This window comes from Anguilla rostrata, chromosome 6 (assembly GCF_018555375.3).
Source record: "Anguilla rostrata isolate EN2019 chromosome 6, ASM1855537v3, whole genome shotgun sequence".
Classification (NCBI taxonomy): Eukaryota; Metazoa; Chordata; class Actinopteri; order Anguilliformes; family Anguillidae; genus Anguilla; species Anguilla rostrata.
In genome coordinates this window covers 47,009,712-47,028,841 of record NC_057938.1, presented here as the reverse complement: position 1 = coordinate 47,028,841, position 19,130 = coordinate 47,009,712, and the positions used below count along the sequence as shown (strand labels likewise).

Here is a 19,130-nt window from a genome sequence, read left to right as displayed (position 1 = left end):
TTTTCAGAATCATATACAGGTTCATAGAAAAATGTCTGCCAAAAAAACTTACACAAGTCAAATGTCTAAATAATTTAGTTGATTTACTGAGCAAATCCTATTTGATCCATTTTTCCCAAGTGTTTGAGCAAATTCTGGGTTTTTATTGACATCCCCAAGAAGGTAACAAGAATGGACAGATTGATTTTGTGCTTGTTGGGTTTCTATTTTCATACTATAACATTATTATGGTGTTATTAATGATTTACCAACAGGGGGTACTGTTGTGCAATATTGCACCAGCAAGCTGCAAAATAATCTAATATGCTAACTACATTGGAAAATTGCTGATTCAAATGAATTATATGACCAAAATGAAGCTACAGTAATTCACTTGCTTGCCTAGCTGACCGCAAACTGTTCCTTAATGTTCTTTATTGTCACCTGGGGTACAAGCACCCCATGTAGCATGGGACCCCTGTACTCACTAATCTGAGAGGTGAATGGACAGAGGGTGTGGTGGTTTCTACAGATGTGTATGCTGATACAAATATATCATGACTGTACAACATCAAAAGGAGGAATACAATATTTCAATGTCATTCCAATGGTGGTCAGTTAAATTGAAGCTGAATTTCCAAAATTGCAAAATGGGGACTAGAGGGGTCAAGTTTAATCACAATTGGTAGATTAAAAAAGAATAAATGTAGAAATGTAGAATTTGTGTCTTTGTGCTACAAAATTATCACATGATCAAAACAATGACTGAATTTTATAGCAGACAATTCTCTTACCACTGAATGAGTTGTTGATGTGATCTCCTCATGTATTGCAAAATCTTCAACTCTGTAGTACTGCTTGACAAAAGGGACAGATGACAGCCCATGACAGTTTATTAGTAGGCTTTTACTAAACAAATGTTTTAATGTTAATGAAATGACTACAGCGTAGACCTGCTGGCTTGAAAACCCAGCTGAGGAACCTTGTGTATTTGTAATGCCCCTGATTATGAGATTCGTGGCCATGCCAGGGCTTGCTTCAGTCACAGGGTCAAACCAGGCGACACTTGATTGGCTGCTGCGTCGCTGGGAGACGTCAGGTTTAAGTAGGCTGCAGGTTCCACCACATCATAAACCAGAGGCTGCGGTGATCGATGGGAGTCCTGCCTCTCGCCTGGATCTTCAGCAGCACCTGGTGTGCAGGTCCTCCAGAGCAATCGCAACAGAGATCAGAGCAGTTGTGCACTCTCCGGAATGAACAGTGAACATTTCATTGATGAAACGGCCCAACAGTTACAGCTGAGGGGTGGGATTATTAAAAAAAATGTCTGAGCCATTTTCTATGCCTCTTTACGACATTTCGCCAAATCACCAATGAGGGTGGGTCAAAGAAAGTATTCTTGTTTGAGCTGGGTTGGGAGCTTATAAAGTTTGGGAACCCCACAATTAAAGATAATCTTTTTATATAATAAAAAATAAATAAATAAAAATGATAATTGCCAACGATTACAAATAAAAGACAGCAGAGACGAAATATTCTGCTGATAATGGGAAAATTACATTGAAAGTTTGGATACTTCTACGTTAGGAAATCGGAAGCTCGTCATTGGCTCTGCGGTTGACTACATGCAGACGCTCCGCCCATGGGGGCGGTGTTATGAGTGACAGCGGAGGAACTCGGAGTAAACACGGGTCGTGAGGGACAGTTCAAGAGCTCGCGGATAGTGAAGGGCTGGCAACAATAATTAAAGAGTAGCCTATGAGAGACATCTCATTTTTTAGAAATAACTGAACCTGCACATTCGGACAGGACAGCAGAAATGGAAACCAGGCAACAGGGTGAGGCAAATTGCATATACTAGCTAGACAAAAGGCTTCTATTAAAACCGAAACTTGAGCTAAATTACTTGACATTCTATACAATTAAAAACACACAATATTGAATTAATGTATTGAACGATGCATTTTGTGTTGGAAGATTCAATTAATTCCTTCTGTTCTTGCTATAAAATCTTCGAAATATTTTTAGCCACGTATAACCACAATATGATTAAATCGAGACAACTGAGAAGTCGTTAATAATTCCCTGAACACTCATTTTCATTTATTTTACCACCGAACCAGTATGTTTTGTGTTCAGATGCATTGCTGCTTAAATTGTATATTCCGTAGTGCACGGCCAGAAGACTCATTGCCACATTAGATGTTTAACTCAAGCCAGTTGAGACCTGTTCCATGAGGCGCATCTACTTATCTCTACAGCATATGATAAAGTTTTCTGCAGTTATGTGCTTACGGAAACAATGAAAATAGCCTTTTCATTGGAAGCAGCGGTGTGTTCTCTCCCGTTCAACGGAACCTTATGACTGGCTCAAGACCACCTATTTTTTCTGTCCCTCACGTGATCACCTGACCCAAAATAATTGAAATCTTGTGACTTTAGGTATTCCACAACAAAACAAGTTTGGCTTCCTCGATTGACTTTCCGTTCTATTGCAGTGTCTATCAATGGAGAGGTTTGTTCTCTGTGAAAGTGATAGGCTAAAAGCAGGTGCGAACATTGCTGTAGTAGTTAGATCAGGCTACGTTTTGTGTTTATAATATGCAAAGAATTCCGGTTGTGTTTAGATAAAGACATTGTAACCTACAACAGTCGTGTGAAGTTATTTGGCACTGGAGCCTATTAAACGACCTGCTTTTGTCTTGTGTAAACAAACTCAGTATGTTTAACCTGCTCTTCTGTCTCCTGCCCCTCTGTCATTTGGAAAACAAACGGGACAGAGCTGTACTCTAGTATTTTGAGCGAGAGTACAGGGGAATGGGGTAAGACTGTACGGAGTGATGAATGAGTTGTGCAGAGAGGTCTTAAAACCCACCCTGTTTAGATTGTAACCCTTGCTCCCTGCTTATGTACGCTATAGCAGATGTGTTTGTGATCAGTAATATTATCTATTGTTGCCATACCCAAGTCCCCAACATTTAGACATTGATTTTAGATAACTTTTATTAATTAACCTGCATGATGCCCTTGTTTTCCATTTATGTAATGCCTGTGTAATGAGAAACAATTATATTCATTAATTCCAGTGTGACTTTGATATTGAAACATTGGTAAGGAGTCATGGCTGTTTAGATAATCAGTAAAGGCTGAAGTGCAACATTTTTGAAAGGGTTAATTTATTGATGTTGGCCTTCTGTTGCTTTTTGAGCACACACCATTACACCCAATAAAACCAGCAAATATTGACCCTTGCAGCATAAGGAATGCTTTTTTGGCCTTTATGGTTATAACATGAATTGCTCTTTTCTAAAACATAGTTGGTCATTTATCATCTGCATCAGGATATGATATTTTTATTCCAATTTCTCTTTCTCTTGCTTGCCAAAAGAAGAAGGGGGTCATCTCAAAACAGGTAATTTAACATTTTCTCAAATTCCTATTATTTGATGAAAAGTGATTCTCTTTTACAGACATCCCATTTCTCTCTCTCTCTCTCTTTCTCTCTCTCTCTCTCTCTCTCTCGTCTCTTTAAAATGGGCAGAAATGTTGTTCGTGATGCCCTATATGTGCTCGAACCATTAAGTGCAGCTAGTCAGACTGGCTGATTCATTTTGACATGTAGGCTTTGTGGGTGGAATTAATTATTCCCAATTCATGTGACTTGAGGTGAGCTCATCGCGTTAGTAGTTAAACGAGTTTCAGAGTATCTCTGGTAACCCTTCGAAGGCAGGAAGAAGCATGTCTTGCTGCATACTTCATACAACAATATCCACATGCTTGATGTACACAGAAACCACCTCCAAATTACATGGACGACGCCTTTGAAAGTATCAAACGGCCTCGCAGAGTGAGCTGCCTGAAATGAGCTCTTTGATTTACCTCACGTCTTAATTCCTTTTAGCACATGGCAGAGGACTGAGTTAAATCTATTCAGATTACCCAGGTGGAGTCCCTCTGATTATTACAGAGATGGCAGGATTGCATAACTGTAACTCTCTTCAGCTGGTATTTGCAGAGCTGCCCTGCTGAACAGCAATGCGGAGGCAGAATAATGAAAATCCAGACAGGGTATTGTCAGTACACAGGCTTCCACATCTATTTTGCTGCCTGAGCTCTTATTCATACATACAGGACTAGAGATAGAACCGTGTACACATGATGAGAGTCACAGGTTGGAGAGGCAATTTGTACATGGGGAACCAGCGTATGTGTTGTATGTTAACATCCTGTACCCTACCCATTCTGGTAAGCATGCTGGAACATGGTAAACACGGCATGCTTAAATGTACCCTGCTCATTTAAAGTGACAGCATCTCATAAATAGATTGTTACATAATGCTCAGGATTGGTACCACAGCGTCAATAAACATATGCGATAATGAGCCAACTCTTACCAAATCACATTTTGGAGAACTTAAAGCAATCCAAATGAGTGTATATATTGACAGCTGTCTGGGCTGATGGCTGTGGAATATCCAGTGCTAGCTCTGACTAGCTCTGACTATATTCTGTGGCTCTGAATCTCTTGCTGACGCTGAAAGCTGAGCTTAGCTTTGCCCGGACTTGAACTATTTATACAGGTGCTATAACACATATTTAAAAGGTATCCACTCTTGCGTTCATAAAGGTGGGAATGGGGCCTGTGTTGGTTCATGCATTACTGAAGGTCTTTGCATAAGCATAGATATAGTCTTTGGTCTTTGATACACTTAGAGAGACAAATTGCTGTAATTTTGTCTTTCCCCGAAGGATTGCATTGGGTATCCCATTGTCAACAGTGGCATAACTACATTTAATTTGATTTTAACGGGAAACAAATGCATTCAGGGGCTACAAGTGGTTTAGTATTTCAGTGCAATGGAACCACAGTGCTAGTGCTAGAAGTGAACAGTGTCCTTTTTATGCTGCGCTGTTTAAGGAAGCAGTGGTCACATTGTGAAAACAGAAAAGGTGGGTGGTCTATCGTATAGCTCCCCCGCTGGCTTGACTGTGATTAGCAGACTGCTCAGTGGTTCCCGCCACAGCCCTGGGGGAAATCTGCACTTTAAGGCTAACGTCGGTGAGTTCCCTAGTGCCTTCAGAGTGTCCCAGACATGCTGACCCAGACATCGCACGCGACGGGGAGTCTGTCCAGAGGTGGCGTGAAATGGCAGAAAACAAAGCGAACGCGAGAAGAACTGAATGTAAAAATGGCGCAGTATTTTGAGAACGTTAGTTACTACCTCCCCAGCCGATGGCTGCTAGCTGTGTCTTGATCGCTATTGTATTTTTGGTTGGAGGCCTTTCTCCCCTCTGTCTTCAGCCATTTATAAATAAAGGTCTTAAAAGGGAGGGGGGGAGGTCCTGTGAGGGAGTAGAAATGTGACATTCAGGTGACAGGCTATGTGAACACACTGAGGGAACTGGCTTCAGAATATTCCAGAATCCCTTGAGAATACCCCCAAAATCTAAAGAGATTTTCCAAAATTGTGCTGTTCGTGTTTTGGGAGAGTGACACTTAATGGAAGCCCATGGTTGTTGGAATGATCTCATGCTGTCAATAATTGACTGGTACGAACCAAAATAGCAATTTTCTCCACAGCAAAGCACTATGATTAATTCAATTCTTGAAGTCACATGCAACACATTATAGTTGAAACATTTTGGGGTTCATGAATTAACCAATCCCTGTTTCTTTTGAGGGACATCCGTTTAATTAGAGATAAGCATGAGTTTCAGTTCAGTTCTCAGTTATACTCTGATTCATATAAAGTTTATTAATGTGTTTTGAGCAGAATAAAATAAAAAGAATACATATCCCAAATCCTATGTTTGCCACAGTGTGAGAACAACTGCGTATGCAATTATTACGAAAAGCTGGGGGCCTTTTTGTTAAAGATGAACAATCAGTCTGATTACTATTGGTATCCAAATAATAATGAGAAATGACTATTAAAAATGAGTCACTGGGACAGGTTTAGCAAATACGCTGGCAGGAAAACCTGAGCCAAATTGCAAGCTGAGCGACAACTCAAAATTTCAAGTTACGTGACCGAACCAACCACACCCTCCGTTTATAGGTGGAGTATCAGGGCAGGAATTTGTACGATAGTGACGGTTGTGTATTGAATTATTGCAGTAGTGTAGAAAACAAGGGACATAAATGGCAACAAGGGATGAAACAAGTGTGATAATGTCGACATGTTAAGTTGCTTAGCAACGTAATTACAGTGAAGAGTTACCGGTTTTTAAAAGAAGCAGTTTCTCAGTAGCTTTTTAGGAAGAACAAATGATATGGACATTAGGTTTCTGCCATGTTTCTGTTTTTAATGAACCTCTGTCCTTTGCTAATCAAATACCAAAATAAAAGGAACAGGATTCATAGTCTTACCTTTGTACATCGTGCTCCCTTATCAGCAGTTGGCACAAAATCAAGTTTGTGAAACATTATGGGTATGCAAACAAAAGCTATATTTGAATTTGTAACAGCTTCACGTTGCTTTCTGCCCTGTCTACTTCCTATTGTTCTTGCCATTGACATGAGGCACCACTAATTCTGTCTTAACTTAAAGCCCTTCACGTCTCAGCAGTCTGAATGGTGCTCAGTGTTCCTGAGAGCAGGGTTTCCTGTGACTTAAGTGGTCATTACTGCACTCTGACATCATGACTGGTCTTACTTACCTGAGACCGACCATCAAAATCGAGCACCTGGGGTGACAAGATTACAACTTGCTATTACTAGAATTGTTTAATTGCTACTGACTAGTTAATTGGTCTAGTAAATGTGTATAGTTGGCCTTTTTGAGCATCTGCTTCAGACTGGTTATCACCAGGTAAATTAAATGGCAACACTGAATAGTGTAAGCATTATGAAAGTTTTGAGAACCACTTGTTTGAATCGGTGCTTTATACCTGTAAATGCCATTAAGACCCATTTGATTTAGCTACTAAGCAATTCAGATGCTAAAGTAGTTTAAGTATTTCTACCTGGATCTTTCAGCATTGAAAAAGGCAGATGCTATGACTGGTCGAAAGTGCAGCTTTCTCTCCCATCCTGAAGTACCATTTTGCCTCCGAGCACCATGCCCGGTGCTGGTTACAAGGCCTGAGTCCTGCCCCAGGCTCCCAGCAAGCACACTGCCAGTGATTGTGTTATCTGCTAAAATGGCGTCACATGTCCCAGCACCACGCCAGTCTAATCAGCTGCTGATGCAAAAAGCAAGCAGAAGTGAGAGAGGGTTCGCTTGTATTCCTCTATTGCTTTTTCAGAAAACGTTCGCTTTTGTTTTGCAGTATCCTCATCTGATGTTGCAGTGGTTGCATGGGCTTTAGAATAGTTGGTCAGACTGGTTCTTTCTATATTAAGTCTTATTTTCATTACCTTTAGAACGGTGAAGGTTGGTACTGTAATGTGCATATTGTCTTTGTCAGTAGTGGTGATTCAGCCAATGGGAAATATTTTCTTCAACGTTGAGGATTGACTGGAATGTGTTGTCATGCCTCCTGTAGTGCCAAACATTATTGTCGCTGACTGTGTGCAGCGAATGTAGATTTTATTACAGATATTGACACAACCAAATGTGCTGTCATATTTACCTTCGCTGTTTGAATAGGATGTTCTCACGGTGAGCACAGGGAATGAACAGGTACACTGTACAGGTTGTGCAGTAGCTCTGGGTGGAGTCCTCTTTGGTGAGGCTAAGGCCTCTGTGTCAGACATGTCTTCATCTCTACTCTAGTCCATAGCTTCACAGTCCCAACCACAAAATGTGACCACAGGCTCCAGACCGTATTCCCAGTCTGTGTTCAATCAGATACTGATTTGATCTAGGCAAAGGTGAAAAGACCTTCAGTCTGACTTTGTTGATTTCATGCTGTATTTGCAAACATGGGGTCGATTAAAAACGGTGAATGGAGAGATGGAGAAAAATTCTAATCCAACTAATGTTGAAATGTAATGTTGTTTTTAGTTATTTGCCAAACTGTGATTTCTATTTCCCTCTGGAAATGTTAACTCAGGATTTATTCATTTTAGACTGGCTGATGAACCTGGTCAGGTACAGTATCACTGCCAGGTGGCACATTCACCATGGGGTAAAGCATAATGCTTCATTTGGCCCATCCGTCGCTTTCATCCGCTGCAGGAGCTGGTCGGCTCCACAACATGGCCGTTGTTTAATGGAGATGCACTTTAGATTGAAATCAGATAATCTGGTTTTGAAGAAGAAATAGAGAACAGTTCCGATTCCATTGGCTGATACCCTTGTGGGGGGGGGGGGGGTGTTGTCTAGATGATACTGATCTTATATTTAAGTCTCTTTTATACACCAGAGCCCACTGTCATGATAAACTGCTACGAAAGTGGCTCACTTTAAATTTCTTATGCGATTATTCAGCCCTGTATGTGTTTTGAAACCAACTGAACAACATTGCTCTCATTTCGCAGTAATCTCTCGTTTAAATCAGGCTCGAGATGCAAACGTGCTCCATCGGGAGCTCTTAAATATATCTGCCTCGGCGTTGTTCCTTTGGCAGATCTTTTGATTATAGATGTGCAAAAATACACCTCCACTCCGAAACTCCGAGGTTGAAAGAAGTGGATAATTTTCCCTCCTATGACACAAAAGGCGGTTTTTAAAATTGCTTTAAGGTCATGCTGGAATATTGCAGTTGTCACGGTGATGGAGGTTAAAGCCTTACATTTTACAGGCAATATAGCATCTGAGCCTAACCACCATGGCAAAAAATCTCAGGACCACTCCATTAAAAATACATGTTTGCAGGTTTCTGAATAGTTCCTTGTTTTTCTAAATAGATGCCCAGAAACCATTTATGTCCAAACAGCATGTTTTTGAATGTATACCAGGGGACTGTTGGAAAAGACTTGTGTAGGAGTAGAGAAGAACTCCTTACCACAGGGACTCACCCAAAATAAGGAACACTGGAGGTCACTTATGCAGGGGAAAAGGCACTGTTTAATGAACAGGGTAGACTGACGTTTCGACATGTACAACGTCTTCCTCAGAGTCAAACAGCACACTCCTTATTTTGGGTCAGTCCCCGTGAAGTGTCCACGTAAGGAGTTTCTCTCTCCTTTTTTGCTGCAGTTTGACTGGCCTTGTGGTTGAGCACCTATTCAGTCCTGTTTTTTAGCTGGCTTTAAGCACGTTGGGCTGCTTCCTCTCATACTTGCGTAGGAGTGTCTAAAAAGCCGTGCCAGTTTCTCAGTGCAGTCAGTCATGCAGTAAATGATTGCATATCTTGTCGACCTGCTTCACCTTGTTGCTGTGCTGTGTTCATATCCACAGGCCTGCTGGAGCCTGAGCCACTGCAGGAAGTGGATGAAGACATGGTGTCAGAGGTGGACCTCAACAACAGTGTCTCTGAGGAGGAGAGAGAAGAAATTCAAACGGAGCTAATAAAGGTGGTCGCTCTTCTCACTTTCAGACATTTTTTAACTGCCGTTTCCTGCTTAAACAGATAATTCAACAGGACCTTAATCTCTGTATCATTTTTGATGCTGCTTTTGTACACAGAGACTTTTGGAAAGCAGCACGTGGTCATTATGATCCAAAAAGTTGTTTCCATGACCGAAAAGCGGAGCAGATGCAAATGCTGGCGCTCAGTCTAATCAAAGGTTTGCATACTGTGTGATGCAAACAGGGCCTTGTTGGTTTTCGGATGTTGAGTCCAGAAGGCTGCCGAGAGAAGCTAGCTGATCTGAGAACAGTTTGCACAGCTGTTTGCTGCCATGCCAGACCCATCACAGCTATATGATTCCCCCAGGCCATTTTTGCCAAGGCCTTCAGATACAGTCCGCAGTGAGTTCAGTCAGTCACTAACCCTTGGCCTTGTAACCACATAGTTGTCCTCATTAGGAAAGGTTTAATAAACAAGCCACTTCACGAGATAATGCGGATGAAGAGCGATGTGATCAAATTCTACATTTCGTTAGCTTTTGTACATTTCAACAATGCTGCTTGGCAACCTTGTCCACCTCTATCAAGATCAGACAAAAAGAAGAGAGAATGGAAATTGAAATGCTCAGATGTGAAAATGTGGTCCTCTCTTACAGTTGGAAGAAGAAATCTCCACCCTGAAACAAGTCCTGGCAGTCAAGGAGAGACGTCAATCCGAACTGAGGCAAAAACTGGGCATATCACCGCTGAATGAACTCAAGCTGAATATCAACAAGAGTTGGACTGAAATGCAGACATCCACTGCGTAAGTTCAGTTCCCATCTTCTCCACCGTCAGCTTCACTATAACTATCTGTCACACCTCACAAGTGTCCCTAACGCCTTTGTAAGGAACCCATCAGATACATCAAACGGTGCATCGAGATCACCAACAGCAAGAAACCCCTTTGCAAACCAAACAGTGGGAGTATCTCAGTAGCGAAGGTACGCATGTAGTCTTACCCGGTGCTACTGGAATGGGATTCATTTAATGTTATCTAGGTTATCTGACTCCAAAAATAATGTTTTCAACCTTTCCTCTGTGCTAACAGTTATGCATAGAAGGAAACTGCAAGTGATCCACCGGTAGTGTTTCAAAGCAAAACACCAAGTCATCAAATGAAGACACAATCATGGCAAAACAGTATAGATCAATGATACTGCTTTCACTATCTCTGTAAGCATATCACACCGAGTTAACCTTTGTATCTGGCTGGGTGCTGACCCATAGGTATCAAGAACTTTAGTCAGCACCCCACCACCAAAGACACCAAATGGTTCCCTATGACATCAGCTTTCCAACAATACAAAACATGATTACATTGTATTATGGAGAACCTAATGTTTACATAATTGTTTTGCAACTGAGCACTGTCTCTCTATCACAATTTCTGACTCTCTGTCAGCACAGTAAACAGTCTGTTTTCCTTTGAGGGTCTGATAAGAAGTAAACTTCTGCCCTAAACCTTCATGACACGTGTTCATGTTCTTCAGCATACTAACATGCCATTATAATTCATTCATATGCCTGTGTGCAGTCAAATATTAGTAAAAATATATATTTTTTACTATAATAGCTCATGCTCATAAAATTCATAGAATGAGTGCCTATCTGAAGCAAGTATATGAAAAAACACTATATGAAAAACCCTGATGCCTCTATTAATCAGTAACAGTTTTGAACTTTCGTTCTATATTTTATCATTTTCAGTTTCTTCTCAGAAACAGTATGTTTCCTGTGAATAAATGTATCCGTCCTCCATATTAATAATATTCTTATTATGGACTGTGCATAATTTCTCAAAGGGCACGAGCCCTGTCAGTGCAGCTGAAAGACTTGTGTGTGTTTGTGAGAACAGTTATGTCAAAGAGGGAAGGAAAAAAATGTGCCTATATGCCTAGAGGTATTTTTCTCCTGTCAACAGAAATTAGGTTCATGGCCATTAGAGGCGGCAGTGTAGTATAATGGGTAAGGAGTTGGTCTTGTAACCTAAAAAAAAGGTTGCAGGTTCAATTTCCCACTCTGACACTGCCATTTTACCCTTGTGCAAGGTACTTAACCTACATTGCTTCAGTTTATATCCAGCTGCATAATTGGATGCAATGTAAATGCTATGTAAAGCTATGTATGTTTTGTAAGGCACTCTGGATAAGAGCGTCTGCTAAATGCCTGTAATGTAATGGAGAGCAAGGGCGACTGTATGGATGCTATTTCTCTCACACATAGGCCCTGTGATGTCATCACTGTGAGGCTTTGGAGAGTCATGTTAGCATAGGTTTTTGGGAAGGGAGGGAATCTCTTTAAGCCCAGAGTAATGCTCTCTCACACAATAGCCACCGAGGACCACACCCGAGAGAGCAGCAGGCTCAAGTTCCTTTGCAATCCCAACTGAGGTGTCCTCGTCAATATCAGTCAAATTACGGGCTTTTTTTTGGGAAATGTGTCGTGCTGTCCTTATGTAAATGGACCCATTTCACGCTCCATTTACAGGAGAGAGGGCTTGTCACGCCTCTCCTGAGGGTCGTGCGGTGTTAACTGCTGCGTCGTGGGGAAACGGGCATGGGGAAATAGCCCTGAACGGCGCTAACGGTGTCAGCAAGCCGACAGCTAGCGCTATGTGTGCCTGGGGACTCTCGGTTCACTCCGATGCCCGTCTGTCTGTCTGCTCTTTGGTTAACGATATGCGATCGTGAACGAGCTTGGGTCTCGGATCACCGTTGCCGTGGTGATTGCACGACGGCCTGAACGTTTGGCTCACTTTGAGGGATCGCTGAACGAGAGAGAGCTGTGTAGGCAAATGAGAGCCGAGTCGCTGCCTGGGTGAAGCCACTCTTTCACCATAGCCTAGAGCGGGGTTGGCTCGGGGGTGCAGCAGTTAGCACTGGGGTTTCACATGTTCTCCCCTAGGTTGTGTGTGTTTCCTCCAGGTTCTTCCCACAGCCTAAACATGTAGCCCAGGGACTACAGATAAACATTTGCCTTCCTGGCTAACTCTGGTATATTTACAGAAATGCTATTAATGTGCTTTGTCCCTCTCAAATAAGCTAACTAAACTAATATTTATGTCCTAGTATTCCAGTGCAGAACAATTGAGTGGACATGAATTCCTGCCTCATGTTCAAGATGACATTCCCTGTAATTTGAGCTTGGTTATGTGGTTAGTTTCAACTGTGCAATCAAATTTGTGTTGAACAAAAACAGAAACATCTCAGGCAGTCCAGGACCAAGATTCCACACTCCTGAGAAACAACAATGATACTAATAATAACTAAGAATTCTATACTTATTATTACTGATAATAACTCCCTATATAAGAAAATGGGACAAATATGGTAGTACTTATGGACTTAGTGGTCTGACACAGTAGTATGTTTTTTATCTCAGTGTTGCTGACACAGACCTCAGGTCTCTTAAAGCACTTTGCTTATAATACTCTGAGGTGTAACGTTTTTTCAGTGAACAAGATTTCATCTCCAAATCACAACTTGACTTATCGGACCAAAATAGAGCCGACAGTACTATGCTTTAGGGTTCCTGGCAGTGTCTTTATAATGTTATAATATAATTTTCTTATAAAGAGTTCCACATTTGCCCTTGAAATTTATGTTCCTCATTCCGAGAAGGCAAGGATATCAGAGTTGGTACTAGGGCAATATTCATACGTTTTCATTCTGTGGTGTAGTTTTACATTCAATTTTTCTACCTCGTGTGCTACATTGTCTTTAGCCTCCAGAGACCGATTCTCTCAGAGCCAAGCTGCAGACAGGCTGTTAGATCAGAAATCTGAGAATAAAATCAATAAGATCCTTCTTTGGGTGCTCTTTTTTAAAGCAGTGCTACTGTTTCTGTGCTATTAATCAAAGCACGCGTTTTACAGGTTGATTTGCGTGCAGCAGTCATGCAGTCAGGGAATATTTACATTTTAATATAGCTGTATTTTAAACCTAAGATGAGGTCAATCTCTGTTCAAACTGACAAGCAAGTAATGACTCCGTTAGTTTACCGTTTGAAATTGCAGTTGTCTGAGTTTGCTCCACACCGCAGTGGCTCACTCATAAATCCATTGATCTCCAGATATTAATATTCAAAGGCTTTTCTCGTGAACATGAGAACACACTAAAGGGCATTCTGCCAGTGGGGGAAAAAGAGGAGGGAGAGAAGACATGTTCTCTTGTAATGTGAACTGTGGCAAGGTGCAATTAGATGTGCTTGCTTTGTACAGTATGTATGTGTTTGTATGTGCATATGTGTGTGTGCATGGTACAGATTGGCACAGATTTTTGCTCGAGGACAATGTTTATGTCAAGCTCCAAACAGACATCAGTGTTAAGTGGTGCTTGTGATGATGACGTAAAAGATGATGTAACTTCTGTGCCCATTAAGCCTTTATTATGTTTTTTTTTTAAAAATCAGCTACAAAAAGACGTCAGAAACGCTAACGACGGCCGGGCAGAAGACCACGGCGGCTTTCAGCACGCTAGGGACGGCCATCAGCAGGAAGTTCGGGGACATGAGGTACGCCATCATCTCCAGCAGCATGGCCTCCAGTCATTATGCTTAACACTCAACTGTGCTCGCTCTCTCTCTCTCTCTCTCTCTCTCTCTCTCACTGTCTCTCTCTCTCTCACTTCCTCTTTCTCTGTCTCTCTCTCACAATCTCTCTCACTTCCTCTCTCTCTCTCTCTCTCTCTCTCTCTCTCTCCTTCACACACACTTTTTTCCTCTTTCTTGCCCTCAAGCCTCAGTGTCACATGCTGAAAAATACAGTCTTGCTCATTTTCTTCCGTTGAGTCAGCTGTTGGCGGGGATGGCGGCTCTAGAGGTCCCCTCCTCTCCTCTCTCCGCCGTCGTGCTTTCCGTGGCTGCGGCTGACCCAGACAATCTGCTGCAGGGCCGTGTTTGTGTTACGTAAGGCCTGCGCATTAAGCAGATTTGGGCCTGGCAGCGGCGTGGGATCAGGCCTTAAAGAGCCGCGAATTAGAGGAGGGTAACGCTCGCTGCAATCAGCGCGGATCAGCAGCCCCCCCCCCCCCCCCCAACGGTGGCCTCGCCCTGGTCACTCTGGGCCCTGCAGGGCTATCATGTACAGGCTATAGTGTTCCAGAATGACTCTGCTAATGCCATGCAGCCTGAATCGCTCACTCAGTCTCACTGAGGACAGGGAGGGAGGGGACTGGGTCTGACTCCACAGAGCAGGAGACTTTTGAATGAGTTTAGCTTGAAAGCTTCCTCTTAATTACTTATTAGTGCGGGTTCTGGCAGTATGCTTCTGCTTATTTCTGTTTTTCCTCTACTGCATGAAGAACTAAAGGTTTATCTTGAGTATCTCCTGTCACATTAAGCATAGTCACGTTTTTTTTCCATTCTTATGCATGTTAATAAGTAAAAACTATGACTGCTGATGAATAGAATTCAGAATAAGAATCTCAGTCAAAACAACGCTTTTATGTGCTTCAGCTTGTTTGGCCTTGAGCTACTGTATCCAAGAAGGTAAGGTATTGTGCGTGCGCATGTGTGTACGTGCACGCGCGTGTGCACACGTGTGTTTTTTTTTCCATCCGAATGTGTGCAGTGGAAATAAACCCTTCTCTTTGCGGGAGTCTTTTCCTGTGCTGTTTAAGAGAAGTGTAACCTGATGCCTTTCAAAGGGCTGGGGCTACAATATAGAAGTACAGGGTCGGCATGGAAACAGACCCCCAATGTGTTCAGTGAGGAGAAGAGGTGCTTTGCTCTTGGACCTACTGTATCAGTAGACTAGGGTTGGTCAGAGTCACTGGAGTTATCAATATCCGCTTACAGTAGGACTGTAACCTGGTATTGGTTACAGAAAACAGGAAGTCATGTAAAATAAGTCACATTATTTACAAAGTCGACTTAACAACCCCTCCTTATGTGATATTAATTTGGAGTAAAACTAGATTAACATGCAGTTTATCAAGTAATACATCAGCTATGTTTGTTGTATACAATGAAAGGACACATTCATAATAGTGTCACTAACACCAATGGGTTAGTAATATGTATTCTAGAATTAATCGCATTATGTTCAGAGAAGAAGTTCGTAATTTTGTTTAATCAGCTCTCCTAAGTGGTTCCTACATTGCTCTCTGACAGTAGGTATATAGTTTTCAAAAAATGATTTGACAAACGATTTCTGCCCCACATTTCATACACTGCAACTGGTATGAAATGCTAAGGGGAAAAAATTCAGACTGTGCTTGAATTTGCATGAGTGTGATTTCAGACATTTTGCTTGAATGCCAAACCTCTTGCTGTGTGGTTAAGCTTTTGACTAGAGTCCACAATAGGGTTTGAGATCTGTTGTGGGGGAATTGTGGGAAATCTCTAAAAACAGTATGTCTGGTATTTTTGCCACTCTTGAAATGCTTGAAATATTGTAACCTTCTCTGTTTTTGATGGCATATGAGCAGAGGACATTTAATACACCATGAAGATGCAAAAGTATTTTTATTATGTGCATGCCTATTTATTTCCTTGGATCCAGAAAATATTTGGACAGTGTCACAGAGGTGCAAGCTAAAAGTTCCCTTTGACAGAAGAAATCTGTGCTTTTGTGAATAAGGCAAGGCATTGTAGTCACAGTGGTAGGGAAGGAGGGAAGTAACAGCCTTTTGATGTGAATCCTGAATGTTTAGCTGTCTTCCTGTCTAACCTCAATATTAACCGTCTCTAAATAAGTGTTTCAAAATATGCCTGGTGCTACAATTTACCAAGGTCACCAAACTAAGCCTGGTATTCTTGCTTTTCATTTTCATGCAAACACATGTATAGGCTATATTTAGATAGCAGTGTCGTTGAGAACAGATTGATTCATCTACATGGACTATGACTGTAGTAAGTCCAGGTGATATAAAAATGAACCTCTGACTTTTTTTCTCCATTTTTCTCTGTGCACCAAAAGATCAAACTCAATTGGGTAAGAGATTGTGTTATAACTGGATATTATTAGCTGAGTCCAAGCAGGTGACACAAACGGTTGCACTGAAACTGAATCTAACTAAGCAGCGGTCAACTCTGCTATGCACAACAATCGACTTGCAGCACACATGTCCAAACCTGCCGACTTATCTGTGCCTTGGAGTCAATTGGAAACTACAAGAGTTACTTAAACACAGAGGCATGTCTTAGAATGCATCTAAAAATGCATAATGATTCTGTTTTGGAATATGTATACACGGAATGTGATTTATGTTACTTCATCAGTTTCAGTTTAACCACAGCACGACCATGCAAGTCCCCTTCCTCTTTTAGCCAAGAGGATCACATAAAGATAAACTGTAGATCTACGACATCATCCTATATTTTGACTGTTTGAATAGTATCTTTAACACTGAATGTTGAATAGTATCTTGAATACTTCTCAGTTTTAATCAGCCTCTGCTTTAATCAGTGGACCCTACGTTGTCTGCTTTATATCGGTTGCCGATCAATAGAAGAAAAATCAATGCTTGTACACCTCTAAGGTTCAGACTGTTGGCCAGTGTTTTCATAGTGCCTGACACTTAAGACGTCCCAGACGCGAACTTGGCAGTCGTGGTCCTTCAATAATTCAGAACATTGTTACGAGACTACTAAATATTTAATTGTATTTTTAACCAAGTTAACCAAAGTTCACGCGATAGCTAGCGGGTGTAGAAGAATGCATGCTTGCTTAGAGGACCGATGTACAGTGTAGTGTGTGTCTGTACACTTTTGCACGCTCTGCTTTGGAAGCCATGTTACTGATTTAACCCCTTTCTCGCCTGGCCCATGCTCACACGGAGCAGTTACTCAATCCGCCATTCAATGAGCATGCCTACTATGAGGTAAACAAGCCTGTGTCTGCGTGTGCATGTGAGTGTGGCTGAGGGTGTCTTAACTACCCTTGGCAACGTGGCGTCAGGATTGATGATCTCCGTACATGAGTAAACTGATCATAAATAAAGAATCTTGACATTAAAGACATTTGAATGCTTCAATGTGTGATGACAATATATTTCCTATTAAACAGACCAAGAAATTCTGTGAGAAATCATACTTCATGTTTTTGATTCAAGAAGGAATATCTAGGAGGTCTAGATGTTTATATTACGAGAACTGCATGTTACAGTACCATTAAAATGTAGTTTTGCATGTAGAATAGCTTTTCTTGCTATACTGTTCTCCAATTATCTACACTGTGCTGCTTCAAGACTGCATAGTCGTGTCTATATTTTGGGCCCTAGAGTATACACTGTAAACAGTCAAGAAAATAAGGGTTATTTAAGGAACAGATGTAGCAGATGTATAGAGGGAGGCATAACAAGCTTGTTATTCTGTCAAATAATGTCTCGCATAAACAAGCTTTGAACGTCTGACAAATATTTCCTTATTCCCAACAGAAACTCACCCAGTTTCAAGACGTTTGAGGAGAAGGTCGAAAGCACAGTTTCCACCTTAAAGGTAAACATATATTAAAATAGTGGGTGGTATTCTGCGTGCTCTACTGAATCAAGTCCACCTTGTGTGTGTGTGTGTGTGTGTGCTGAAGAATACAAGTTTAGCATTTTGAGACCAGCACGCACTCAAAAACGACCATTATTTCCTAGAAGCACTATTTTCCCAATACGGGGATGTACTGCTGCTATAGCTGTTCTCAGCGTGTGTGTAATACATATTTACCCTTTTTTATGATGCCCTACCCATGGCAACTTAGAATTCTGTGCATATCCCGTAGCTCATTCATCCAGTGAAAATAATTAAGTTTGCTCACTGGTACATCTGCAGTGTCACCCTTGGGATTCAATCCCATGATCCTCAGGTTGAAAGCTCTCCAATAAGTCACATGCACCCTCATATGATCCCTGATTTGTGGCTGGGGAACTTGAAAAATTGAATTAAAATGTATTTAATCTGCCTTTTGCCGTGTGTGTCTGTGTGTTTGTGTGTGTGTGTGTCTGTTTTTCCGGAAAAGACCAAAGTCGGAGCGAGTGGTAGCGGAGGCAATTTTGAAGAGGTGCTCAACTCGGCTGCGCACGCTAGCGCCCAGAACACTCCCAGCAACACCCACCTTACGGAAGACGGCAGCGAGCAGACATCCTAGGCTCTGCATCCCCTCCTGTGCACTCTACTGCCCCCCTCTGGCCCTGAGGCCACATAGTCTGCTGAGGAAAGAGTCACGGATACATTTTCATTCCAACCACAGTCGCAATCACAGAATTTTATCACAGGCATTATTTAAGCCGCGTTATGTCTGAAATAGCTTTGCATGCCATGAAGAATAAAAATCTCGTGTTTACATTGTTCTTATTGCGCTTTACTGTAAAAAATAAAATAAAATGAACTAATGAAATTAAAGACTGAGGTTAATAAATAGGCTCCTAATTAAGTTTCATAATTATAATCTTTCATAACTGTTTTCGCTTTAACTTAACACAATGCTGGTTTGGCCCATTATGATTTGCTTTGTCTTTGGATTTGTCATTATCTACCAAAGGGTTAGTTTTATTGGCCATGTGTGCACACTTGCACCAGGTAGGAGCTTGTTGATCGACTTTGGTCTTTAATTTTATCAGTTAAATAATTTTGCTTCCTCTGGGAGGTTTGTTCGACATGACATGAATAGCTATTTCTGACATAATGTAGCTTAAGAGGGTAAATAATCCCTCTAAGCATGAAAAGCCCCTATTTAAGAAAGATTAACAGCATTTTGAAATTCTTTGATTGCAATTGTGG

The 19,130-nt window shown here is 41.5% G+C and overlaps 1 protein-coding gene across 9 annotated transcripts; it reads left to right on the top strand.

Moving 5' to 3' along the window:
• The first annotated feature begins 1,647 nt into the window (after positions 1-1,647).
• tpd52l1 (tpd52 like 1) lies at positions 1,648-18,693 on the top strand. Of its 9 annotated transcripts, none has more exons than XM_064340105.1 (10): positions 1,648-1,817; positions 2,760-2,801; positions 3,371-3,391; positions 9,267-9,382; positions 10,034-10,182; positions 13,830-13,931; positions 16,339-16,353; positions 17,204-17,242; positions 17,798-17,858; positions 18,370-18,693. In XM_064340105.1, exons 1-10 carry the CDS (start codon positions 1,799-1,801, stop codon positions 18,496-18,498), a joined length of 693 nt encoding a protein of 230 aa, XP_064196175.1. In that variant the 5' UTR covers positions 1,648-1,798; the 3' UTR covers positions 18,499-18,693. The 9 variants fall into 9 exon arrangements, with proteins under 9 accessions (XP_064196175.1, XP_064196174.1, XP_064196179.1 ...); XM_064340104.1 differs by having other exon boundaries at positions 3,368-3,391; XM_064340102.1 differs by lacking the exon at positions 1,648-1,817 and adding an exon at positions 1,825-2,529 and having other exon boundaries at positions 3,368-3,391.
• The last annotated feature ends 437 nt before the right edge of the window (positions 18,694-19,130 follow it).